The sequence below is a fragment of the Lethenteron reissneri genome, chromosome 17 (genome assembly GCF_015708825.2).
Source record: "Lethenteron reissneri isolate LAM-NWPU_2019-01 chromosome 17, ASM1570882v1, whole genome shotgun sequence".
NCBI classification, from domain to species: Eukaryota; Metazoa; Chordata; class Hyperoartia; order Petromyzontiformes; family Petromyzontidae; genus Lethenteron; species Lethenteron reissneri.
The window spans coordinates 4,949,958-4,976,552 of record NC_083795.1 but is presented as its reverse complement, the minus strand read 5'-3'; the positions used below and the strand labels follow the sequence as shown (position 1 = coordinate 4,976,552).

Here is a 26,595-nt window from a genome sequence, read left to right as displayed (position 1 = left end):
AATACTGCAGTGGTTTTAATGACATGAATTAATACATTATTTAACATACACTCAATATACTGCATACCCTTCGATTACAAATTAAAAACCTACCAGTCTTAAAGTATACACTCTACAGTACTGTAATATAAACAATGCATTAATTCCATGAACAGGTATTTCACGTAAAATAATTTGTATGCAAATAAATAAAACACGAATGAGTTGAAATGAATACATATAACCGTTGCATTAACTCAGGTTAATTGTCAACATAAACATTCAGGAGAAATGCATCGTATTCAGACATGTACACAAGTGAATGATTAGTACAAACTTAAACCCTTATTACAGTGTTGTACAGCAATGAATTACACAGGTAAATAACCAGTCATCATGAGAAATCGAGATTAATAAACATTGAAATACCGCATTACAGTATACAAAAGCAGTGCCATCGACAATCGCTTATTTATTGTAACACTTACATTTTTCAGTGCTAATGACATTCTGCTCTAAATACTTGAGTGTACATATACAGTATAAAATCATACCATAATGAGTTCACACATACTGTCAATATACTGCATACACTATATCTGAATGCGCAGTGAATATAAATACTCATATTTACACAATCTATATAAAGAGTATGAATACATATGCAGCATATGCATTACAATTACAAGGCTTAAGAATTGATATTGTACTGAAATGTTATTGTACTAATTTATGATTTCGTTGTTTGCAATGTATTGTTTTTACATTTGTTGGCAAATGTATATTTTAAATACAAATGACATTTTATTCAAAGTCGAAATGTTTTTTTTTCCATTCTATTTTCAATATACGATGCTAAGCCATGACCATGATGGTTGCCTATTGTTGTACAATTTTGCTGGACGGTAATGTGCTAAACGGGCCCAAAGGTGTTCGTGGAATGCTTACTGCCTATAACGTCAGGCAATTCAGCAGCATTTAACAGGGCACACCGCTCAATAGACTCACAGGGTTCACACCATTTCAGTTTTAACTGGGTTTGCTGTTTAAACAAATGCTGTTGGACATTGGTCAGTAGGCGAAACAAACGCTTTTCTCTGTATTATTTTTTAAATTTCTATTTCTTATATTGCTAAACCTTTCTGCTCACACTATATCTATTTTTCAACAGTGTTCATTTCAGAAAGTGTGCCATGTTAGTTTGCCCATCATTGGTAATCCTGGTTTGAAACATGTAAACTCGATACAGGAAAAATGTAGTGCTCCATTACATAATTAAATGCAGTGTTTATGTGTATGCACGATATGCAGGAATGTATCCAGATACACGTAACTCCACTCATGGGTTTGTAGTGTTCCAAGTGTCACCTCCAAATAACTGAAGCCCTTCGTTTGTGGTCACGTAAGTTGTGTACTTGATTTTGAAACTCAAAAAACCCCATCGCAAAAGCAGATTAATCTGGAGGTTATTTCTTACTCTGCTTTGTTGACATTGTAAATGTAACCTTTAGCATATTTCTATAAATTATTCATGGGGCTTCACGAAGGAAGACCGATAATTTTCTGGCCTTGTTTTTAAATGTGCACGGCGTCACGCATCACAATTACATGGATGCAGAGGTAGGCATCCTTCAATAAACATCTGGTTACTTGAATACATCAGTTTATGTATGTTAATAAAGTGTTGTGTATCCAGTATATGAACAGAATGTCGTTTGGAAATTGTCCTACACAATTGTATCCCAATCACACAAGTATGGCATTCTGTACACTTTAAGCACATGTTGTGATTTCCACCTCATACGATTACAAAATATATGAAAAGCAGTACATCTGTCTTGCTCAATCTATTTACACATGCATCTCATATGTTGCTCAAAAGACCAATATATGAGGTGCTGTCTATTCTGACAGCATACAGTGAGGAATAAAATACTATCAGGGTTGGAAAGTGCTTAATGAATGTATACGGAAGACTATAGCAGGACGTTTTTCTGTTCTCTTTCTGCAAAAGAACATCGTTGGTTTTCGACAAACTCTATTTGAAATATTAACATCCAGCAGGCTCTCAGTTCCACTCCTCTGCAGCCAGACCCTCTGCCTGGCTGTGCACTCGCCAAACGGAAGTCAACGCCAAGTGTCCGGCTAGCAAGCACTATGTTCTATTGCTGCCACCACCGCTGTCTCGCTTTTGGCAGAAAGTGCACTGCACGCCACCCGTCAAGTCGCTGATGACACCGGCGTTTATAAGGCCGGCAAGGAAGAGCTTCTCTCCGTCCACGTTATGCATGGGTTGTGCCTTCATGGCGTCCATGCGCACGTTCTCGTAGTAATGCAGCGGCGCATCCGGCCGGCTGAGGTCATAGCCGAAGCCAGCCAGGCTCACCTCGTCGCATAAGTGCGTGGCGAAAACCACCGCTGACACGCCGAGCGTTGGGATGTTCTGCCACCAAAAAAATCAAATCAAGAGAAAGTACATTTGGGTTAATTTTAAACGTTCTTATTTATTACGTAAAGTAAATTGTGACGTCAAAATGTCTCTCACGGTATTTAACATTTCAGAGCAAACTTTTATTATCTTTCGTATGAAATTGAATAGGCATAGTTATTTTAACATGTAGGCTTTTGCGACCAATATATAAGACCAGGAGCCAGAGCAGAGCCTCACCATTCTGGCGAATTGGCCGATGATGCTGGATGCAATTACCAGCGAAACATCGTACTCAAAAAATTGTAAATGTTGTGGTTTCAGGCTTCAACACACCGGTGGGCTAAAGCAGTGAACTATTTGTCTTTTGTCAACGTGACACTTTTTACTGATTGGCCGTGTCGGGTGGTGGAGGGTTACGACACATTTATAAATAACGCGATCTAAACCCCAAAAACGTTGATTATGAGGCATAGTTATGCAAAGGTGTAGCCCTTCAATTGCTTGCTCATGCCGCTGTTGGCAGAAGTGCATCCATTAGAGGGGGCTCAAGAGAGCCACTCTATTGGGCATTTCGGCCTACTCTTACACACTGGCCAGACATCTTCGAAGAGGGAGTACTGACGCTTATCTCACCACACGCGATTTGACGATCTGTTGTGGTGTGTCAATTTATACTGCTGGGTGGACAAAAGCATGTGCATTTCTGAAGCTCGCCCATTCTTTTAAATGTACGCACGGTGAAATATTTTACACACTTTAGTTGAAGAATATTACTTAAGCGTTAATTTTTTTTCTTCCACATGCATATGATAATTGTCAAAGAATGCAAAAAAAAAGTTGACCGATCTGGATCACAAGAGGTCATTTTACCTTGTCCCAACCCCAGATCCTCTTTCTGGGTTTTGGATATCCCAGTAGATCCATGGAGGTCTCACCAATAATCTCGAGGTTTAGGATGCGGAACTGCGATGGTCCCAAGGGAACTCTGTCCGCCACCGACTGCCAGAACCAAAGTTTGGTCCAGAGGCTCTGCGCACAAACATCAAGCTTCGAATAAATGCGGATATGCATATCTAACATCTGTGGTTGGCTTCCACTTGTTCAAGTACGGCCAGGGAAAATGGATTTGTTGTGGCCTGTAAAATGTTGCTCAATTAATGTGTGTAACTTGCTCGTAAAGTGCACTTCATAACAGAAGCCAACCACTTTAGTTAGTATGGCATAAACAGCAATATACCAGAGTCTATAAATATGCTATCCACACCTTATGAATATAGAATCCCTAGATGGTTGGCAAGTAGTGCCTTTTGACATGTATTATTAGCTGACAAGTAAATCCAGTAAAGGCAACTCAAGGGCTCACCAATAAATTTCGATTTAAAGCTTTCGTGACTGCAGGGATTAATCTTCTTGGTTCTTTCGGTAAAGTCACGTAGAAGGGAAGTAATAAAATAATAAAAATAAAACATAATAAAATAAAATAATATAATAATTTTATTATGTTTTATTTTTATTATTTTATTACTTCCCTTCTACGTGACTTTACCGAAATAACCAAGAAGATGGCTCACCAATAATTTAAGGGACAAATTGGTATCATTATCTATAAAATTCATAAGTGTCTGTCCATCTGTCCGCTCTACAGCTTCCAAACGGCGCATGGGAGGGCAACATACAGACAACTGTTTAAACGTTCTGCAAAAATATCTAACATATATAACATTCCCTTATAATTGTTTATTACTGCTTAAACATGCAAAAACAATAATGAGATCTGTCTGGCAGGCAGCTTGCATCTCGTGTCCTTCTGCTTAGGTGGTATGGTCCAGATTAACTGGGGGCAGCCGGGTGGGGGAAATGTGTAATCGCACAAGCTTCCGTTGCATGCACGCACACACACACGCCTTGGTAGTGGTTATGAATGTGAAAACTTAATTTGGAGCTTTCGTGACTGCAGGAATTACTCTTTGGTTCTTTTGGTAAAGTCACGTATAAAGAGAAAATAATAGGGTGTTGACTGTTATGTTAGCCGACTCTCTGTGTTGTATTGCATTATATTTCTAAATTTACTAGGTTTGTTTTCTATTTCATTTATACCTGATGATGATTGCTTGTGTTGCAATCGAAACGTCGTATGCTATTATTTAATTTATTATTTTTTCTTTATACGTGACTTTACCGAAAGAACCTACGAGTTATGAATGTGACTATAATGTGCTTATGTTTGTGGTTGGAATGTGGTTATGCGGCTGTTGTGGTGATGGTTGTGGTTATATTGCGGCTGTTGTGGTTATATTATCCACGATTAGCTGGAGATAAAATTTATTTTCGCGTGACTCCTCTTTATCGGCGAAAAAAATCGCCGGTGATAAAACTTTTTAAAGCATTGCGGGCATTGTTTAAGCACCACCGTGTGTTTGCGCATGAGCACACACATGTGGTGCTTCAATAAGGGTGCGAATAATACTTCTGTATTCTGTATGAACGAGACATCTGAAATGGCATGAAATTACATGTGACGTCATGTTTTTTTTTACCAAATGACACAGAACCTACCACGTGCTCTTTCTTGATAATGGACTCAAGCCACTTGAAGTCCACTCCTTTGTACATCACAGCAGCAAATATTGAATCTGGTTTATACTCTTCCATCGACTTTGGTGCGCCCTCTGGATAAGTGATCCGGACAGTTGTTTTGCTTCCAACGTCATTTTCAAACTTTATTATAGGTGCATTGTTTAATCTGGAACACAAATTTAATGTTCTAGTTAGTCATTCTGGTAAAACATTTATGTTATTCATTCTGGTAAGGGTTATGGCATTATTGTCCTTCTGCAAACATCAGTCTATTGCACCATGTGAGTCATAAAAAGCCCTATATAAAAGTCAACATTGTTGACATCCAAATGAGGCACCTTCACACACAGATCACCAACGGGACCACCATCATACCGAATCACGACGTCAAAGTTATCGAGAAGTGGACCCAGACCCGTCCCTCGCAGATTTCCACCGCTCCCAACCACCACGCAGCGACGGCACACTTTAGGGGGCACATCCCCTTTTTCCGCCCCCACCACGGGAAGACCAGTCTCTGGCATCAGGCCCAAGATTGCCTCTAGGCTGTCTCGCTGCCCTCGAAATCCAAAGGGTGGATCGTAGCGCAGGCCTGTGGCCTCTTCACTCTGCATCTCAGAAAGGTTCTTGCTGATGAAGGGAAGCAGCTCGGGGTGGTAGCGCCCCGGGAAAAGCTGTGTCATGAGACCACGGGCAAAGCCTGGCCTGCAGGGCTCATCCAGCACTCGTTTTGTGAATGAGTGCAACACCTGCAAAACACATTCAGGATAACAGTCAATTGTATCGAATAACATGCACTTAAAATGTGCATGACTTGAAGATCGTGTAATGCCCATCACACTTGAATGCATTTGAATATATATTTTTACATGACGACGCCCAATATCTGCTCATCTTCTGAATGGTAAAGTGCAACTCTCGCATGCTTATTGTAAGGTTGATCTCTTAAGACTGTGTTGTGCCACGTTGGATGTTATACTTGTGTTAGTGTGTGTGAAATAACAGGGTTTGCTGTGAAGTGGATGTGCGGCTATTAACATGCGCTGCTACAATTCTAGTTGCTAAGTGGAATCTCGTCCATCAGTGTTATTTGGTATCTGTAAAACTACATGCACACGTGACAAACCTTATTAATTGGCTGTGTCGGGTGGTGGTGCATTTAACGACACATTTATATATTTACGCAATCTATCCCAAACAAAAACCCCCTTGTATTATGGATGATATTGGTAGCGAAAGCATATGTCTTAAACATACCTCTAACTGTCTTGTATCAATCTTGTAGTTGTCCCAGATATCTGTCTGGATGTACTTTGATTGCTGGATTAAAGTAACGTAGAAAAAGCAGACGAGGCACCCAGCAGTCACCAGACCTGGGAACCTGGTAAAGTAAATTATGAATGATATTAAAATTACACCAATCATAAAGAAGTTATATATTGCGCATTAAAACCTCGAGTTCACGCCACTTTATAGGTGACACCGTTTGTAGTAGTTTTACATGCTCAAACGATCACAGGTTGTTAATCCAGAAAATTATATCCGTAAAAAGATTGAAAATACACATCTTTAGTTTAACACGTAGGCTTTCGCGATCAGTATTATCCATAAGAGGTTTTTTGGTGAGATCACGTAAATTTAAATGCGATGTTAGACCTGCCACCACCCAACACAGCCAATTTGTAAGGTTTGTTACGTCAACAAAACATGCCAATTCGTTAGCAGTTCAGCATGCCGTTGTGTCGAAGAGTAAACCAATCTTGTGGGTTTACAATTGGAAATGTTGTGGGTTTACTCTCCAACACACCGTTGTGCTGAATTAGTAAATTGGCATGTTTTGTTCACGTGGCAAACCTTACTAATTGGCTATATCGGGTGGTGGCAAGTTTAACAACACATTTATATTTACGCGATCTAACAAAAAAAACCTCTATTATGGATACGTAACCTTAATTACCAAATGGTGGCAGACATAATGGTTTATTAAGGTAGAGAATATTTAATAATTAGAAACAACGTTAACACGTTGGCTGCAATACGAGCCACCATGGGTCGTGTGGCAGCCAAGTCCTCTTGGCTTTTTCCCTTATTCTCTCCCCCCTGGTAGCCAAGAGCATGTCCAGGGCAACAAGGTAACAACAACAGTCACTGGCGAGTCATGTGGCGCCTTATAAACCACATTGGAATGTATGGCCGTCAATGTATTCATTACTGTGGTTAAATTGAACTTTTTTTATTGAATTCTCAAATGTTTTTTCAAAAACAGTAAGTCCCACATTGTTGAACGGTAGGATTAACTTTTTTTTTACCTTAACGGACTAATACAAATTTGCATTTTCAGTAGCATGTGCAGCATAATAGCATTCACCATGAAATTACAATCGCAGACTCTTTTAAGTTTCACACAATTTCGCACATTTGTCTCATGCCCCACTCTCACGAGTCCAATCCATCACGAAAGGAGTAGTAAGCTCTTTAGAATAACACTGCTTTAAGTTTGCTGCAAAACTGGCTCAGACTCAAGATAGCAATACCCATTCAATCCGCATCATCCGATGCAATCCCCCTCTTGTCAGATGGCCAATAGGCCGATAGTCCAAATTATGATTGAATTAACAACTTGCGATTGATATCCACACGGCACACAGATGCCACTATTGTATGCGCGTGCATTTGTTGCAGCAATTCATCGTGAAGGAATCTAGTTTGAATCCTGTTAAAGGTGAAAGTGCAGCCCTACAAGTCCTTGCTCACACAACTGCTGGTGGAAGGGCTTCCACGAGAGGGAGCTCCAGAGAGCCTCGCCAGAGGCAGTTTGGTCTACTCTTCCATGTCCAGACGTCTTGGAAGAGGTGGGATTACCCACACGTTTACCACACAATACGCATCCTGCCAATCAGCTAACTTTGAAATATAATTATGGTAGATTAACATTTTGTAATTTCTATTGAAATGTTTTAAACGCTGTATGTTGAAATAATAAAAAACACAAATCTACAGTTTTTCTAAAGGTAATACAATCTGGTCGATGGTTTTCCTGTAATGGTCCTCAAGACAAAGTCCACCACTGGTAACTGTGCTATTTTCATGCCAGGATTTTAAACGACCCTGTGGCCTTGACTGATGGACCGACACACGCTGAGTTACTCACCTGCGACACAGAATCGGACGGCTCAGCATTGTAACGGCAGAGTTGGGGTGTCAGGTTGTGCTCGCACAAAGGAAAATAGCGTCTTGTGAAAAGTGTGTTCACATTCCCACGGCTTCAGTGTAACCTAATTTGAGACATCTTCGGTGAAACAGGGAATAGAAAACGCACAGAGAGATCACATTAACACGCAAATTTCACTGGCGTATTAACATGAAATCTGCCAGGATAAAAGCATATTGTTCAAGTACACAATTGTAAAACATTACTCAGACTCTGATTGAACTACTATACTGTATATCTCGGTCACAAATATCCCACCAGATGAGCCTTCAAGCGTCTCTTAAAAATTATGCTGCGTATGTGTAGCAGGTTGCAATTCCTAATTATTTAAGCAGCCATGGAAAAACGGCACTCTGCCAGGACAGTCATGGTTTGGAAGACAGGCAGCAAGTTGAGGAACGAGGTCCTTCATGTCCGGGGATTGACTGAAGCCAGTGTTTTTTGCAGAATGGCCAGATAATGTGGAAGGCCATGGATTGCAGCGTGATGACGAAGGACAGCAATCTTGAACTCAATCATAGACTCATGGGGAGCCAGTCTAAGTATCTGATCTTGTAAGATGGCTTTGTGTGAACTTGGCAGATACCTAGGAACGGCGCATGACAGGTCAGTCTCTGAGGTTTAAGTTTCTGGCTAACGCCCTCACAAGAGTGGTGTTACAGCAGTAAAGACGAGAGCTGACAATACTGCAAACTACGACGGTAGTTGCGACGGTGGGAATCAGGAATGGCTGGAAGTGTTAGGGGCTAAGATGGTTATTACATGGCTTAATTATAATTGTCCATTCATAAAGTGGGATTGACGGTGAGACGGCCTGACAGGGATGAGAGAATCAGAAATGAGCAGACTCGGATGGTCTGCGGCCCAGAAATAGGGCATCCGACTTGGATGCATTTAGGTCATAAGACTAAATCAGCATTGTAAATCTGTTGTGCAGTTGTGCAGAATTGAAGAACCATGAACCATAGATACATCTGTGTAGAACATTGTCAGCACACGTGATATTTGATGCCATAACTGTCAATGAGGCAGTCAATGAGGTAAGATGTAAGTAGAGAAAAAGCAAAGGACTAAGTAAAGATTCGCTATGCGACCCCATCAGTGGTTGTGAAGACTGCTGATACAATGTTTTCCACATTTTAATGAAGGTGCATCCACATAAGCGCAATGCCATTGATGGAGAAGTTAGTCTCCAGGCACTTTTAAGGGTTTAGTACTTGTTGATGATGTCAAAAAGCAGTGGATATGTCGAGCCCAGCCAATGTCATGATGGAGCTGGAACCATGGGCAAATATGACTTGGCTAAAGCAGTCTCCATAGAGGGACCTGAATGGTAAACCAAAATGAAAAAAAGGCAGAAATTTGGGTCGAGGACAAGGCTGTGATGTGAGAAGTGAAGAAGGTGGTGAGAAAGCTGGAATAGTCGTTGGTTGATCTTGAAAGGCAGAGATGAATGTCCTAATGGTGGTCGTAATGCTGGTAATTTTGTTCCAAATAGATAGAGATTTGTGGTTAGGGATTAATCAGTGTGGTGGTCACGCAGGGAAATCTATGAACCAGGATGGTGAAGAGCTTTGTGTATGGACCAAAGTTGGTGGGGATTGATCAGTGGCAGAGATCATACAGTGACTTATATTGTAAAAAGATAGACTACTATATTTATCCTTTACACATTCTGTAGTTCAAACTGGTAATATGTACAGTTGTTAGTACAGTTGTTACTAACAATTGTTGATTCCATACCTTCTAAAATGAACTTCAATTGTCCATACCACAACAAGGCTAACATTGGTTTCAACATACGTGTGATCATTCGGCTTTCCCACCTGATGACGGATGCTTGTGTTGCGCCTGAAACGTCGTGATTTATTTTATTTTATACCTACGTGACTTTACCGAAATAACCAAAGAGTATAGAAAGATGGTCCTCTTAATCGAGTGTAGACCTGCCCAGCTGTGCAGGCGGAAGGTCGATACATTTGAACAATCCCAGAGGAAAGAAATGTGACAATTAACAGGAATTTTAATTTACAACATTCCACTTGCAAGTTGCAGACTAACCACTATGCTACTCAGACAGATGTGTAACGTAAGTCGAGTTTTAATTCAGCGATAGGACAATCATATTTTTAAGGCAGCTACTTTAAAACTGACTGCTCATAACACGTGAAGCGAAAAAATGTATGCGTACAGGTACAGACAAACTGCGCTGACAACCCCAGTGTCTACTGGGAGAGCAATAAGGTGTAACAGGCACCCATTGTCAACTACTGCACCATAAATCTAAGGCCACAGAAGATGATCTTACATGTTCATAACATTAATTCAAGGTATGCAATAGAATAACGAGAAGGAACAACTCACAATGCCATATTTAGAATATAAAAAATATGAAAGCCACGTGTGGCTAACACACGTGTGAAAAGGAGTTTCCATATAGCGTATACAGTACTGTGCACCATACGCCACATACACAATAATGTAATGCCGTATAAATAGGCTTTTGCACACAAGGAGAAACTTCAGAAAGGCTTGAGAACCAGGGTTAAGAAGAGAAGGATGTAGACACCCACTTTGCTCTATATTTAGCTTTGTCATGTGTTCACTCAAACCACGCATGCCACAGACAGCAAAACATCGACAGATCACAGTGGATCAACATAACTTGGAGACCCGGAGTACGCTGATGATGCAGATTTGATATCTTTTGGCAAGTTTTATCTGTCGTTTGACAATGAGCTATCAATGGGATACTTGTAAACTATATTTTTTAACACGTAGGCTTTCACAATTGACGTTTGGGTCAGGTCGTGCGAGTAAAAATCTCCTGTGTGTCGTGAAGCCTCTACCCAACAGCCATATAAATGTACCACGTGACAAAACATACCCAATGTATTTATTATTGCTTCAGCACGCGGTATGTTAAACAGCATCTAACAATATTTAACAATCTGGGATCTTCTCCGACATACTGATGCGCTGAAGCAATAAACAAGACATTGCCACATGTTTGTTCACGTGCCAACTTAATTCACTTGTCTGTGGCGGGGAGAATAGAGGGTGGATCACACACACACACACGAGCATTTTACTAACACAATCTAACCAAAGGTCACCGATGAATACATATTATACAGTATATATGTAACTTGTTTTTAATATTGCTGTAAAGGCGGTTAGCTATTTAAAGCAGTTTGTCCCATTTCACGCTCTACATACTGACCTGTGTGGTGAAGTATAGACTGTAATAGACTATTGGGCAAAGTGCTGTTAGCGAGCACCTATTAAGGCCGGCATGGCACATGAGGGGTGGGTGGCCAGCACCACCCCCGGCCGCCTTTGTCTCCCCAGTGGCGATGTTTCTTTACACACCGTACCAAGAACCTCATTTGAGGCTGAGTCGACCTAGGGGAGGCCCAAGACCGGTTCAGATACTCGTTATTGGTAGTGTTAGCCGTGAGTGGGAGTCGAACCCGGGGTCGCTTGTTTCATAGCGCAGCGCGCTAACCGCTGCACCACCGCTCCCCACTAGTATCGTCAAACAACCTCCATGACAGACATGCCGTGAGAAGACTTTCCATCAATGGATGAACTTTTAAATCACAAGCTGCAGGCAGGCTCGAACCACTAGGCTACCCAGACAGATATGTATTCTCCAGCCAGATATGTTTTCTCATACATTCTCAAACCCAAATGTTATTATTCGGGCAGGCAAAGTACAGCATCAGAATATGTATTTCTACTGGAGGAATCCGATGAGCACGCACGGGGACTTCGACGTGAGATGGTTTCAGCAGCTGACAGGACAATGCAGAGTCGCGGGTACAAAGGACAAGGGGCACCCCTCCACCGGCTTTGCCGATCAGAAAGACAAAACTACAGGTAAACCCATACGGTTTACCTGTAAGCCTGTAAAGGAAAACTTCGTTTTCAGGTCCATACGGCATACAGCCGTTTCAATACGGGCAAACGAATGTTTTCTTGTCTATTTGTTAGTGTTTCTCCTTTGTGATTGGACTTTGTAGGATGGACTTTGAGATTTAGAAGGGCACGGAGTGACCAATACGGTCTGAGTTTGTCTGTAATAAGGGAGGGGTTGACAGGTACGAATGACCACCGTCAATTGCAGATGCCACCAACGCTTCACAGGCGCTCTCTGTCGTTTACAGGATGTGACCTTTGCAGCAGTCATGCAGGAAAATGTTCAAACGAATGGACATCCTCTCAAATAAAAAACAAGTGAAACCTCAAAACCCATTGTCTTCCGCTGATGAAAGACTGCTTACCAGAATACCACATCATATTCAACCCGTTTTGGCCTTCCTGCACTAGCTTCCTGATTCCCATAGAATACAGTTTTAAATACTGTAAAGGAGAGCCGACACAAGGTTGCAGGGGGTTCATCTTTTATTCCTTTTCTCCCATCCACAGCTGTCCCCAGACGTCCCAATTTCGCCAACCAAACCCCTCTTCCTGCCCGTTCTCTCCCTTGTATCTCCTCACTTGCTTCTCCCCCTTCTCCTGTCACCGTCCCACTCCCCCTCCTATTGGTGGGAATCCTTCCCCTGATACCCCTACATCACTATTGTTGCACGGTCGTAAGCACGCAAGCAAGTAAGCGAACTTAATATAAAGGATTTAAAAAGGCATGCTTCCCGTAAACGTCACCTGCCATTTATGTATCGCGTTCCCTTTCGAGACGGCGGTTAGCGACGTGACGTGTCGAGTTTGTTTTACTTCTCTTTGTGCGATCCACCGTCATACGAACGCTGCGTCGCCAAAGTAATCCCTTGAAAAGAACACCCTCTACATACGTGCATTAGACTCACGGTGGCTACTCACATTCACATCCGGCAGTGGATGGACGAGGGCTTGCATGTGAACCATCACACACACACGCACACGTATAGAACCATCCAGCAGTGGACAAACACAAGCGATGCACGTGTACCATCACACATGCACACATTGAACCATCAAGCAGTGGATTGACAAGAGGGTTGCACATGTAAATAAAGAAGCATCAGTGGATTAGCAGAATGGCAGCACGTGTACCAACACACGCACATATAGAAACATCCAGCAGTGGATAAACACAAGCGATGCACGTGTACCATCACACATGCACACATTGAACCATCAAGCAGTGGATTGACAAGAGGGTTGCACATGTAAATAAAGAAGCATCAGTGGATTAGCAGAATGGCAGCACGTGTACCAACACACGCACATATAGAAACATCCAGCAGTGGATAAACACAAGCGATGCACGTGTACCATCACACATGCACACATTGAACCATCAAGCAGTGGATTGACAAGAGGGTTGCACATGTAAATAAAGAAGCATCAGTGGATTAGCAGAATGGCAGCACGTGTACCAACACACGCACATATAGAAACATCCAGCAGTGGATAAACACAAGCGATGCACGTGTACCATCCAACATGTACACATTGAACAAGCAGTGGATTGACAAGAGGGTTGCACATGTAAATAAAGAAGCATCAGTGGATTAGCAGAATGGCAGCACGTGTACCAACACACGCACACATAGAACCATCCAGCAGTGGATAAACACAAGGGCTAAACATGTACCAACACACATGTACACACAGAACCGTCACGCAGTGGATTAACACAAGGGATGTACATGTACCAACAAACGTACCGCAGCCATCACGCGTTCCCTGAAAGAAAAAAACGACGTGGAGCCGTGCGCCTCCGCAGGAAATTGAACAGAACGACGGAGGAGGAGGAGGATTATTAATCCACGACGACGATGATGATGTTGCTGCTGCCGCTGCTGCTGATGCTGTTGCGGGTGGTGTCTCTGCAATCAGCCACGACCCCTTCCTCTGCCCGTCGCAATGCCGACAAGGCAAGGGGCAGTCGCGAGCATTCGTTGCGGCGCTGCGCTCGCTGCCTTTCGCCGCGCTCTTAATTATTCAACTCAGCCGACCAGCGGACGTAGCTCCCCCCCACCACCACACACCACACACACCAAGAGTAACACCCTCATTGCTAACGACACGACGTATTTGCACACACCACACACACACAGAGTGACGCGTGTGTGCGTGTGTGTGAACAAAGGAACCCCGTGATGGTGCGCGTACGGCTTGTCTCAGATGACCCCCCCCCCCACCACCACCACCGCACGCACAATACGCGTGGTTCGCCCCGAGCTCAAACAACGGACCCTGTGATGATGCTGCTGCTGCAGAGGGCAGTGCTCATTGCGGTGGTGGGCAGGGATCATTGTGATCATTGCAGTGGGCAGCGCTCATTGCAGTGGGCAGTGATAATCGCAGTGGGCAGTTGTTATTGCAGTGGGCAGTGATAATCGCAGTGGGCAGCGCTCATTGCAGTGGGCAGTGATAATTGCAGTGGGCAGTGATAATTGCAGTGGGCAGTGATAATCGCAGTGGGCAGTGATAATCGCAGTGGGCAGTGATAATCGCAGTGGGCAGTGATAATTGCAGTGGGCAGTGATAATCGCAGTGGGCAGTGATAATCGCAGTGGGCAGTGATAATCGCAGTGGGCAGTGATAATCGCAGTGGGCAGTGATAATCGCAGTGGGCAGTTATAATCGCAGTGGGCAGTGATAATCGCAGTGGGCAGTGATAATCGCAGTGGGCAGTGATAATTGCAGTGGGCAGTGATAATTGCAGTGGGCAGTGATAATTGCAGTGGGCAGTGATAATCGCAGTGGGCAGTGATAATCGCAGTGGGCAGTTGTTATTGCAGTGGGCAGTGATAATCGCAGTGGGCAGTGATAATCTCAGTGGGCAGTGATAATCGCAGTGGGCAGCGCTTATTGCAGTGGGCAGTGATAATCGCAGTGGGCAGTTGTCATTGCAGTGGACAATGCTTACTGCAATGCGCTGTGCTCATTGCAGTGGTAGGTGGTGCTCATTGCAGTGCAAAATGCAGTGGGCTGTACTCATTGCAGTGGGGGGCAGTGACCATTGCAGTGGGGGGCAGTGACCATTGCAGTGGGGGACAGTGCTCGCACAAGACAAAGCCCCCTCCCCCACTGTGTAGCCTTAACAGAATGTCGGGGCAAGTGCTGTTAGCGAGCATCGCCTACGAAGGGCAGGCACCGTGGCACCTCCGATGAGTACGGCGCGAAAGAAGTTCAACGTACACGAGACGAGGGACTGGGTGGCCAGCACCACGCCCGACCGCCTTTGTCTCCTTAGTGCTCACACACACAGCACCAGGCACTCGTTTGAGGCTGAGTCTACGTAGGGGAACACCTCGGTCCGGTTCAAATATTTCGTGGTTTGCATCGCAGTGCTCTAACCACTGCGCCACCGCTCCCCACGCGCACACACATGCGGCACACACACACACACAGATCCCGTGTCACCTCACTAGACTGTTGGGTGAATGGTGTCCAGTGAACGTGGGTGTGTGTTCGCTCACAGCACACAGAACACAGCGAAATCGCGTGCAGCCTTGGGACTATGGTGTCATTAGCGAGCAGCCCTCGTTCAGACCGCAAACGTGGGGCACGGGGCGAGAACCACGCAGTCGCCGGCCTTCATCTTTACCCCCCCACCCTACCCCCCTAGTGCCGTTTCCACATTGGACGGCACACGTGGAAGAGAGACGCACAGCGGCTCCGGCGCACGTCTCATTACGCGTGCACCCACGTCCATCACCCCCTCCCCTCCTCCCTCCCTGCCCCCTCCCCTCACCCCGGCGGGTACAAGTCCCCAGCAACTACCCCCCCCCCCACACACACACATCGCTCACCACCACCACTCATCCCCTTTCACCCCCCAAGGTAACTTCCTCCTCCATCTCGTCCTCCACTGGCAACACCCAAGCCGGGACCGGGGGTGCCGTTATTCCACGGGTCAGGATAAGAGGGGGGGGGGGGCGGGGGGGGTAACGCGGGGCTGTCATTGGCGGTGGGCTCAGCCACGCCGGCAATTCCACCAATCCCGTGCGGGCTCCTAGAGACCCTCCACCCCCCACCTGCCGGAGTGTCCCGGGGCAGGGGCAAGGAGACAGGGAGGGGTTTATGTCGTTTTTGTGGGGGGGGGGGGGGGTAATGGGGTGAGGGGTTGAGGGGGGGGGTTAATGGTGGGGGGGGGGGGGTAATGTGGGGGGGGGGGGGGGGTTGATGGGGGGGTGTGGAGGTGAGGGGTTGATGGGGGGGGTTGGTGGGGTGAGGGTTGATGGGGGGTGTGGTGGGGTGAGGGTTGATGGGGGGGGTTGGTGGGGTGAGGGTTGATGGGGGGTGTGGTGGGGTGAGGGTTGATGGGGGGGGTTGGTGGGGTGAGGGTTGATGGGGGGGGTTGGTGGGGTGAGGGTTGATGGGGGGGGTTGGTGGGGTGAGTGGTTGATGGGGGGGTGTGGTGAGGGGTTGATGGGGGGGGTTGGTGGGGTGAGGGTTGATGGGGGGGTGTGGTGAGGGGTTGATGGGGGGGTGTGGTGAGGGTTGATGGGGGTGTGGTGAGGGGTTGATGGTGGGGGGGGTGGTGAGGGGTTGATGGGGGGGTGTGGTGAGGGGTTGATGGTGGGGGGGGTGGTGAGGGGTTGATGGGGGGGTGTGGTGGGGTGAGCGGTTGATGGTGGGGAGGGGTTGTGTTGGCGTGAGGGGTTGATGGGGGGTGTGTGGTGGGGTGAGGAGTTGAGGGGGGGGTTAATGGGGTGAGGGGTTGATGGGGGGGGTGTGGTGGGGTGAGGGGTTTTATGGGGGGGGGGGGGGTGTTGGGGTAAGGGGTTGATGGTGGGGGGTTGTGGTGGAGTGAGGGGTTGATGGGGGGGGGGTGGTGAGGGGTTGATGGTGGGGGGGGGGGTGTGGTGGGGTTTGGGGTTGTGGTGGGGTGAGGGGTTGATGGTGGGGGGGTGGGGTTTGGGGTTGATGGTGGGGGGGTGGGGTTTGGGGTTGATGGTGGTAACTGTTTCGTGGCTGAAGGACTAACGAGGTTGTATTGTGAGCGAGTGAACGTGAAGGGTCTGGTGTGGGGCTTCACTAACAGATGACAGCGCGTTGAGTGAAGGGTGTTCTGGAGGTGGGAGTTTTGCTGAATTAATGCGAGGGGGGCGACGTAGGATTACGCACTGTATTTAGTGGAGAGGCTGTTTCGGCGTTATGTAAGGCAGAAAGGCAGCGAGTGAAGATGGTGGTTGCACGTTTTTCTTTCGTCTTTTTTTTTCAATTTTAACATTTCTCGTCTCATGAGACAAACGATTCATTGCGAATTTTCACGGAACGGAATGCCCCAACGTGTCAGAGAATGGCAGATATTTTTTCGCCCCCAGGACATTTTCAAATAGCTAATTCAAGTGACCATTGTACCATTTACACTTACACTGTCGTGAGGTTTACCATGTCGAGTGTAAAACCAAAATTAATATAAAAGGGTTTTGTGCAGTCCCTGGTGGTAATGCTGAGGCCAAAAAACTCGCTTACACACCATGTAGTCATAGGCAGAGACGAGAAAGGCTTTTGAAACAGTTAAACAAAGGCAGGGTGGTAGTCGACAGCATGGATGACTAAGGCAGATGAGAAGCTGAGTTACTAAGAGTTGGGCATGGGTTGCCATATAGGATCTTGAAGAGGGCAAGGACAAATCCTGGAGTTGGTCTAGAATATGGATGCCATGAAATAGCGGCAGGCAGAAATATACACCAATGTCATCATCATTACCAAATTACATCATTTCGTAAGGATTAACAATTGTGTGTGTATATGACCGTACATTCACTCTATATACTCGCCTTGTTATTGGCTAGCCGGTCATTAAAGTTTAAATAGGGGGAGATTAAAATGCATATTTGGTTTCTACCACCAGGCCTTCTACAAAGATGTTTTGTGCGCCACTTGAAACTTCGCAGAGAAAATAGGCTACACTCGTGAGAAATGTAATTGCCTCGGAAACCGGCCCTCGTTTTAAACGTCGCGGTACAATGCATGCTGTTGTGACGCCGTGGTCTGAAAGTCTTTGGAAGGCAAGACATTTCTTGTTAAAACACTTTGTGCACAGGGCATGCAATGGCAGAATTCAGTCCGAAATGTATTGGGCAATGTTTGCAAGCACACACATATGCAACACAAACTCGAGTATGTATTCTTTTCTGGTGGTGGTAACAGTGAGTTTTTTTTTTAAAGACCAGAGTGTCTTCTATAGCGTCAGATTTTTCCAATGCAATAGAAAATGTGCATAGTATTTGGATTTTAAAAAAATGTCAGCACGATGCAATGTGACTTCTCTATACAGTACATCCGCATAAGAAAGACACGAGCTGCCAACATGACCAAATATCTACTAAATCATAAAATAAATAACAGCCTGATGTCAATCCATTGCTGAAGAGATGGCATAGGGAGACTCTTCCCTCCGTCAGTAGTGGGGGTTGTTTGACCATACTTCACCGCTCTGGTTCGTGCAGAGTAATATAGGTTGAGGTCATGATCAGGAAAGATATTCCCCACCACTGATGTGAGAAATCACCACGAATCAAACTCGGGTGGCCGATTTTCACTCGCCGCTGCACCTCATTAACCAATTACTCTACAGTTTCGTTCATAATAGATCGTTTAAACAATGTCATGTCAACAAAATGTAGGTAACAGCACAGGCATGGCATTCAAAAGCGATAAACTGTGACAAAACAGACAGCCTCAATTTAACCTAACATACACATAGCACCAATCATATTATTCTCTATGATCACAGCTTTACTTTGAAATAGCTGTACTATATGTCGCAGTGTTCGATACTTCACATCACCTTAACCATTGTTGCCATCAAGACTAGTCTTGTTTATGTTTTCCCCTCTGAGCCACGTTCGGTGTTGTTGCCTGAAGGGCACTCGACATTGGCACTGCTGCCCGCCGTTGTGGTGACGATCATTTAATCAGCGCGTCATGTTTGTGGTATTTAACCATTCTCACATACAGAATCGTTAGGTGTGTTAAGAATCATATGTCGACAGTGTTAATACTGGATTCGCATTCCCCATTGTCATTAAAAATGGCAAATGTGTAGGTTCATTATTTTTTATGCAATTTTACTATTGCAATTTATTTTTCGGGTTTATCAAAATGTGCATTTGCGTGAAAGCATCATAAACCCCTGTAAATGTTTATTTATTTATTTTATTTTATACCTACGTGACTTTACCGAATTACCGAAAGAACCAAAGAGTATATGGTACTGTACTATATAATCTGTGGTGCATTTTAGCTTTGAGTTTCATAAACTGCAGAGGAGAGATTGGCCTTTCCCCAGGTAAGAGCTTCTTTCGTGTTGAACTGATGGCAGCTGATGGGCTGTATAGTCAATAAGCATATTAGTTGCTGCGGCGCCATATTATTAACATTCCTTCCCTTTATTAATTCTGACCTTACTCCCTCCCTTTGATGCTGCTAATCCTGCATAATGCATGGACATAATGACATTAAACCCCTCGCCAAACCTCCTACGCATTTCACAAGTAGTGCTAATCGCATATCTGCATTTCCCATAAATATGCTAAATTCCTCTTGATATGTAAATTATTTTGTCAAGACGCTCTTCGCCCCTCCATCCCAGCTTAAATAGTCGCTCCAAGCCTGGAGCGTGCCATTCAGGCCCTGTCTACTTGACGGACCTGTTCTCCACCTGAGGACGGCTGCTTGCGTTGTGGCCGAAACGTCGTGAGAATTATTGTATTATGTTTTATTTTTATTATTTTATTACTTCCCTTCTACGTGACTTTACCGAAAGAACCAAGAAGATGAATCTCTGCAGTCACGAAAGCTTTAAATCGAAAAAAGTATTTGTTTATTAATGTGGAGAGACTTAGTATATGTGAATGAGACATTGACTACTTATTTATTTTATTATGCACAGTACTCCCCTTTGTCAATCTACCGCTGGGTGAAGGCCTCCCCTTACGCTGTGATATCCTGTGGTATTGTCCATACTTTGCCATGCTGGTCAATGCGAGTTGGTGACAGGTTGAGATATCACGCTACGCGTATGTTAGCGATCGCTGGGAATCAAACTCAAATGGAAACGTTTAGAGCGCAGTGAGCATAGCACTATGCCACCGCTCTCTAACAAAGGCAGACTCATCATAGCGCGTACTGTTCGTTAAAATTGTTGTAGTTAACAGTCCTGCCATTGAGCTCAAAGTGACGAACAGAATAGCCCTCATTTTCAATAAGGTGGAGAGTGAAACTGGAACTTCACTCGGGTTGTTAAAATCTAGTTTTGTTTGCATCATTAGCAGCCAAATGGAACCATGTTTTAATTTTGTATGCTGCATCGAGATTGTAGACTTATTAAGTACTGTATGATATTATAAGCACGACATAGATATCAGAATGAGTTAAATTACGGTCGACGTTATATAACGAGAACAATACGGAACAAAGCAAATAATGTATTATTTTAACACATTCCTGCGGATGGAGCTGGTAGGAACGTTGGGTTGCTCGGTGAATGGCCAGGGTCAACGGCGGCGTGGTGTATTCCGCAAATATGCCCGACTGTGATGGCGGGCACAAGCCGGCGTGAGTAGGTTAAACGTTGAGTTTTATAAGGGCACCACGGGGTGACCAGCCTCTCCCCACCCAGCCCCACCCCTCCCATCTCCCACCCAGCCCCACCATCCCCACCCAGCCCCTCCCCACCCAGCCCCTCCCCACCCTCCCCTCCCCACCCAGCCCCACCCTCCCCACCCAGCCCCTCCCCACCCTCCCCTCCACACCCAGCCCCACCCTCCCCACCCAGCCCCTCCCCACCCTCCCCTCCCCACCCAGCCCCTCCCTCCCCACCCAGCCCCTCCCTGCACGACGGACGGACGGACACAATTATCCCATGTGGGCTGGTGTAACCAGGAGATTCCTACCAGTATTATTTCCCTTCTACGTGACTTTACCGAAAGAACCAAGAATATGAATCTCTGCAGTCACGAAAACTTTAAATCGAAAAAAGCATTGAAACTTGAGGAACACTCCTAAAATGTCTGATGAATTGCTGGTTAATAATCTACAATCATTCCCTATAAATTATTTACAATACAGGGCACCACTTTACTGCGTAAACACAAGTTGGCAATCTATAAAATAAGATAAGGCGATCGTACGTCAAGAGCTTTTGATTGCTCAAGACAACCTATAGTACAGTAGTTATTTGGATTTTTTGCATAACAGCTATTGTACACTTTAGTGGTATTACAAATGGCAGTTTCCAGTGATTGGGCACTATGTTAAAGCATTCGAGACGAGATGCTAATGATACACACAGAAAGGTAGACGATGACAATTGTAATTTATTTTCCGTTATGTGGACAGAAAAGTTGAACGTGTATACACAGTGCACAGGATACAAGTGCAGAAATAGGGCAAGAGACAATGCAAACTGGAAAGGGAAAAACAAACGAGAGTTTTACATTGGCGAGGCGATGAGATGTCAGTGAATGTGCAATGAGAGGACGACTTACCAGCTCCGTAAGGGTCGATTACTTTACTTGCCAGATTCGCCGACCAACTCTGCTCCTGACCAGCTCTGCTCCACTGCTTTCTCAATCACGCACACACGTTACTCACCGCGCACAATACCGCAACGTTGAGCTCACGGGAATTCGCAGCCCACGGGTACGTGTGCCAGTGCCGTACAAGGAATACCGTACAACAGCAACGCCCTACTCTCTCGCGTCTTTAGCTGTCGCAAATTTGTTGCGGTTTCGCGATTATGTATTGAGGTACAGTAACTCTGTGTGCTGCGAGTTAACTCATACACAGGTGTTTTTTTTTTATTAAAGTTTTGTTTAAGTGGGAAGCTGACCGTTCTCGACACGAAACTCGCATTTGCTGTTACGGTGTAAATTATTAAATCGGCAAAAACGATTCGGCAACTGTTTGCAAGGAAGCAAACTGCATTTTAGTGGCTAGCGTGCCACCAGGACGTTGAATAACACGTGTCCTGTCAACAATAGACTGAAATTAGTTTTGAGTATATTCCGGTTGACTTGTAAGCAATATGTCGTGGATATAAGTTACACAACGTGTAAGTCAACGACTTGTGCAAGTGCTTAAATATCTCTGGACCCCACATGTAATCCACTGCGGGCGTGTGTGTGTGTGCTTGTTGAAACGTACATGCAACAATTACAGGTGTCGTCACGGTGAAATATGCTTGAATCCTTGCACAACGCAGCACGTGTTTGTTTGGCAATGACACACGTCTCAATGACAGACAGCATGTGGAAGTTAAATCATCAGCCATGCGCAATCAACTGCTGGCTGAAGGTCACCCCCAAGCCATCGTTAATCTCTCACTATCCTTCAAATGGATTATTCCACCTCGCAAACTGCGTACGAGATTATTGTATCGCTCCATCTCCGCGGTGGATGTAATCTCGGGAGCATCACATTCCTCAGCTGCCACTTGGAAAATATTTTCTAAATCGGACATCGTCCCTCCTCGAGACGTGGTGACATGTGCCAGCCAACTTAACAAAGTTCGATCCGTATTTGAATGTCGCAAATATTAAACTCAAACACTTACTGCATATGATAAATTGGAAGCTGAGAAGGGAATACATTGAGCCTGGGTAGTGCTCACCATACACAAAATGATTGCGTCGAAGGCGCTGCTGGAACACACGGCAGTGCAGAAAAATCCTTTCTGTACCTCCCCAAAAATCACCAACACGCATTGACCAGCATAGTTAAGTGTGCTCAAATAACCCTGTCTGCACGGGGTGGGGGCGAGGCCCTCACCCAGCAGTGCATTGACAAATGAGCTGCATATGTGCAATACTGAACTAAAACCAGTGAACACTATGAAAAAAATTGCTTTTGAATTACGGGAATATTTTTATACCACTGGAAAGCTGTTATGAGTCTCGATCCATTTCTCGTGGCGTGCACGAATAATCCACTGTTGAATGAAGGTCTCCTCATTCTGCCGCAATCTCCTGCGATCCTGTGATGTACTAATTCATTCCTGTAATCCCATAGAATATTTCACCTGCACGAACTGATGCCATTGGGCCATCTCCATATGCGCTCGGACACGTTCCATCCCTTGCCTGCCATCCTTCGTTACTCTTCTTAACCTCCTGCTCCGAGCTTACTCATCAGATATACTGCACCGAACTACAATGTTTCACATATCTTCTTTAATGTACTCTTCAATCAAAATACATTTCTTGAAAAGCGTAATTCACAGTGTATCAAAGCGCTTTTACATTAATACATTTTGTTTAAAATAATACATACAATACGTTTAAGATATACGTATGCACTATACCAGGGGTCGGCAATCAAAATGACAAGAAGTGGCATTTTTTTCGAATTCGGTAGAATAAAAACGCAACATTTCAAGTGCTCGCAATGCCACGTGAACCACGAAACGGTCCGTAAAAAATAACGGCCACGAAACAGTCACTTGAAGAGCCGCTTGCAGGCCCGGGGCCGCAGGTTGCCGACCTCTGAACTATACCGACTCGACAAAAGTAAGGGTAAAAAATTAACCCGTAAAAACACAGTTTTTCATTATAAATCCTTTATATGCGTGGCGGCTAGAGTCCTCTCGTCCTCTGGCTTGAGATGGCTGCCACCTATGGGTCAGATGATCGCCTGCCACCATTAAGCAATTGGTAATTAAATATAATTAATTTGTTCCTAAAAAGTTTAAAATTTTGGAGAAAAAAATTTCACGAAAATAACTTGTCACGCACAACGAGTCTGTGTGGAAAATGTCAGCTCGATTGGATCACGGGAAGTCGGTTAAAAAACGACCGAAAGATTTGCACGGTCGTAAGCACGCAAGCAAGCAAGCGAACTTAATATAAAGGATTTTAAAAAGGTGTGTCTCGAGCACCGCTGTGTGAATGCGGGCAGCAGGGGACCATGGCAGGGATCGTCTCCCGCTGTGAAGTGCGTCAGGGCGTGCCGGGCGGACTGGTTGCCCTTGCACGTGCCGAGGAGGTTGTCACGTGGCTCTGTGACGACGTTTGCTGACGTCCACTCACATATAACATTGATAAATACGGTCTATGTTATTTTAATGAGTATCTGGTGCTTTAATTGTGTAAAAGTCACGCATAAAAGCATTCGCTAAATAAATAGCGCAGATTTTAAAACATCACGGACAAGCCCTTGCTCTCTCTCTCATATGACGAGGTTGTAAGTTCCGCAGGGTAGCGGCCACAAACACAAAAGCACGAGCATCCGAAGCCTTCGCACGGACCCTAGGGACCTCTAACGCGACGCTCTTGGTATGCGGTGGAAAAGAACCACGAGCAAACAATAGTGGCAAAGAAGTTTAACACGGAGACTTTCGCGACCAATATTATTCATATTCAACGTTTTTGGGTTAGATCGCGTTATTTATAAATGTGTCGTAACTCTCCACCACCCGACACGGCCAATCAGCAAAAAAGTGTCACGTTGACAAAAGACAAATAGTTCACTGCTTTAGCCCACCGATGTGTTGAAGCGTGAAACCACAACATTTTGTAAATGTAGTCACATTTTGTAAATTTTGTGTAGTCACATTTTGTAAATGTAGGCACATTTTGTAAATGTTGTGGTTTCACGCTTCAACACACCGGTGGGCTAAAGCAGTGAACTATTTGTCTTTTGTAAAAGTGACACTTTTTTACTGATTGGCCGTGTCGGGTTGTGGACGGTTACGACACATTTATAAATAACGCGATCTAACCCAAAAAGTTGATTATGAAGTGGCAAAGAACCAAACAGGAACGAACAGGCCCTCAAGTGCCCCCCCCACCACCCTCCCACCACCATGACCCTTCACCCGCGCACCCTGCTCCATGCCGCTCACCGAGCAACGCAGTTCGAGATTGGCACCCCAGGGGTGGAGTGGGGAGAGTGCACGAACCCAGCCGGCGGAGGGCGGGAGGCCCCTTTGTTGAGGGTCTTCTTTGTTCGTAGCACTCTGCGGTGCTTTGTGACACTTGGTGGTAATTATTCGTCGGACCCGATTATTTTTTTTGTTATTGCGCTCGGTGCGGTGCCGCGAAGATCGAGCGAGCTGGACAGTATGCAGCGGAATGAAAAACAATGCTGGGAAGCACTGTTCCAGTAAAGTCTTGCAAAAAAAGGCCTGGTTCCTGATCGTGTAAGGCCTTCGAAGGCCAGTAAACCAACCTGAAATCTTCACAATATCCGTGATTGCCAACCTGCCAAAGTGACACAACTGAGGGACTGCAGCCTCTCACCGAAAACCACCGAATCCTGTTGAGCGAGCTGTGCTAATTTTGGATCTCATGCCGCTTTATCTGCAAAGAATCAAGCAAACTCATCACGTTTATTCTGTGACAGTACTCTTTGAGACTGCAGGCAGGCTAGGTGGCACATTCTTTCAACTCTGAGAAAAAAAGCTGAGTGTCAACAGCGAGTAGCAGTGATCTCCCTGGATAACAAGTCTGCCTTCTTTTGCGAGATGGCCAATTTTAGTCTGTAGAGTATAGAGTGGGCCCCGAAACTAAATCTATCAGCATCAAAGCCCGATTTTTACTAGTGCCGCTCTCTCCATCGTCTCAAAAATGTTAGTAGTATAAATTATATCCCAACATCACCTTGAGGTTAGTGGAAGGTACGAGGTGGTACAATGTGACAATGAAAACGAAGCGGAACAAGATTAGTTCAAATGAGACCGCACAAACGAGGCAGTGTAAAGGAGAGGCAATTTAACGAAACCCAGTCGTCTGTGGGTTATTACGAGGGTTAAAATGATCAGCAACCTTATGAAAAAAACGGTAAACCCCGGTTTGTAGGTTGTTGAACTTCTATTTCACCGTGCGAGGCCAAACGTGCTAATCAGAGGTGCGGTTTGCTGCACATATCGAAATGTTTAGACTAATAAACCTTTTGAAATAAGAAAAAAAGGAAACTGCTATGGCACAATGGTGAGCACAGTGGCCATCGAGATGTTTCTGGTTTGATTTCAACTCAAGGCGTGGCATTTTAAACAATTGTGCCTTCAATTAATTCCTCGTCTCCATCCACTCAGCAAAATAAATGGGTACACCAGTATGTCGAACGGCACTTCGCGTGCAGTGGGGTAAAGTGTGGGTACACCCACCACTTTCAGAACGTCTGGTCAGCGTGGAAGAGTAGACCAAGTACCCTCTAGAGCAGCGGTCCCCAGCCTTTTTGGCACCAGGGCCCGGTTTCGTGAAAGACATTTTTTTCACCGACCGGGGGGGGGGGGGGTCATCATTGGGTCGTTCCCTCTTTTCAAAGAAGCTCTCCAGCGACGTTTGTTTTTTTACTCATTTTGGCTAGGGGTTAGCTTGTGGGCTTAACAAAACTGTGACAAGTGCGCAGTGCGGGAAACAGGCGCGGACGGAAGTGGTCAATAAAACAATGTGGCGGGCCACGCGCGGACTCACCGCTCTCACCTCCT

The 26,595-nt window shown here is 45.1% G+C and overlaps 1 protein-coding gene across 6 annotated transcripts; it reads right to left on the bottom strand.

Moving 5' to 3' along the window:
• On the bottom strand, positions 1 to 22,484 carry ST3GAL5 (ST3 beta-galactoside alpha-2,3-sialyltransferase 5). Of its 6 annotated transcripts, XM_061552913.1 has the most exons (8): positions 13,871 to 14,288; positions 12,871 to 13,004; positions 8,139 to 8,276; positions 6,245 to 6,368; positions 5,363 to 5,736; positions 4,967 to 5,153; positions 3,281 to 3,439; positions 1 to 2,422 (listed from the first exon to the last, which is right to left on the bottom strand). In XM_061552913.1, the coding sequence occupies exons 3-8, from the start codon at positions 8,165 to 8,167 to the stop codon at positions 2,135 to 2,137; spliced, it is 1,161 nt and encodes a 386-aa protein (XP_061408897.1). In that variant the 5' UTR covers positions 8,168 to 8,276; positions 12,871 to 13,004; positions 13,871 to 14,288; the 3' UTR covers positions 1 to 2,134. The 6 variants fall into 6 exon arrangements, with proteins under 6 accessions (XP_061408897.1, XP_061408893.1, XP_061408891.1 ...); XM_061552909.1 differs by lacking the exons at positions 12,871 to 13,004; positions 13,871 to 14,288 and adding an exon at positions 21,656 to 22,484; XM_061552907.1 differs by lacking the exon at positions 12,871 to 13,004.
• Positions 22,485 to 26,595: the final 4,111 nt, after the last annotated feature.

What these genes read in the sequence shown, in the direction of transcription:
- ST3GAL5 (XM_061552909.1), bottom strand. Translation starts at nt 8,167, where the DNA reads ATGCTGAGCCGTCCGATTCTGTGTCGCAG. An exon ending in CGTCCGATTCTGTGTCGCAG is followed by an intron (nt 6,369 to 8,138) that starts GTGAGTAACTCA and finishes TTACTTTACCAG; the next exon opens with GTTCCCAGGTCTGGTGACTG. An exon ending in TTGATACAAGACAGTTAGAG is followed by an intron (nt 5,737 to 6,244) that starts GTATGTTTAAGA and finishes TGTGTTTTGCAG; the next exon opens with GTGTTGCACTCATTCACAAA.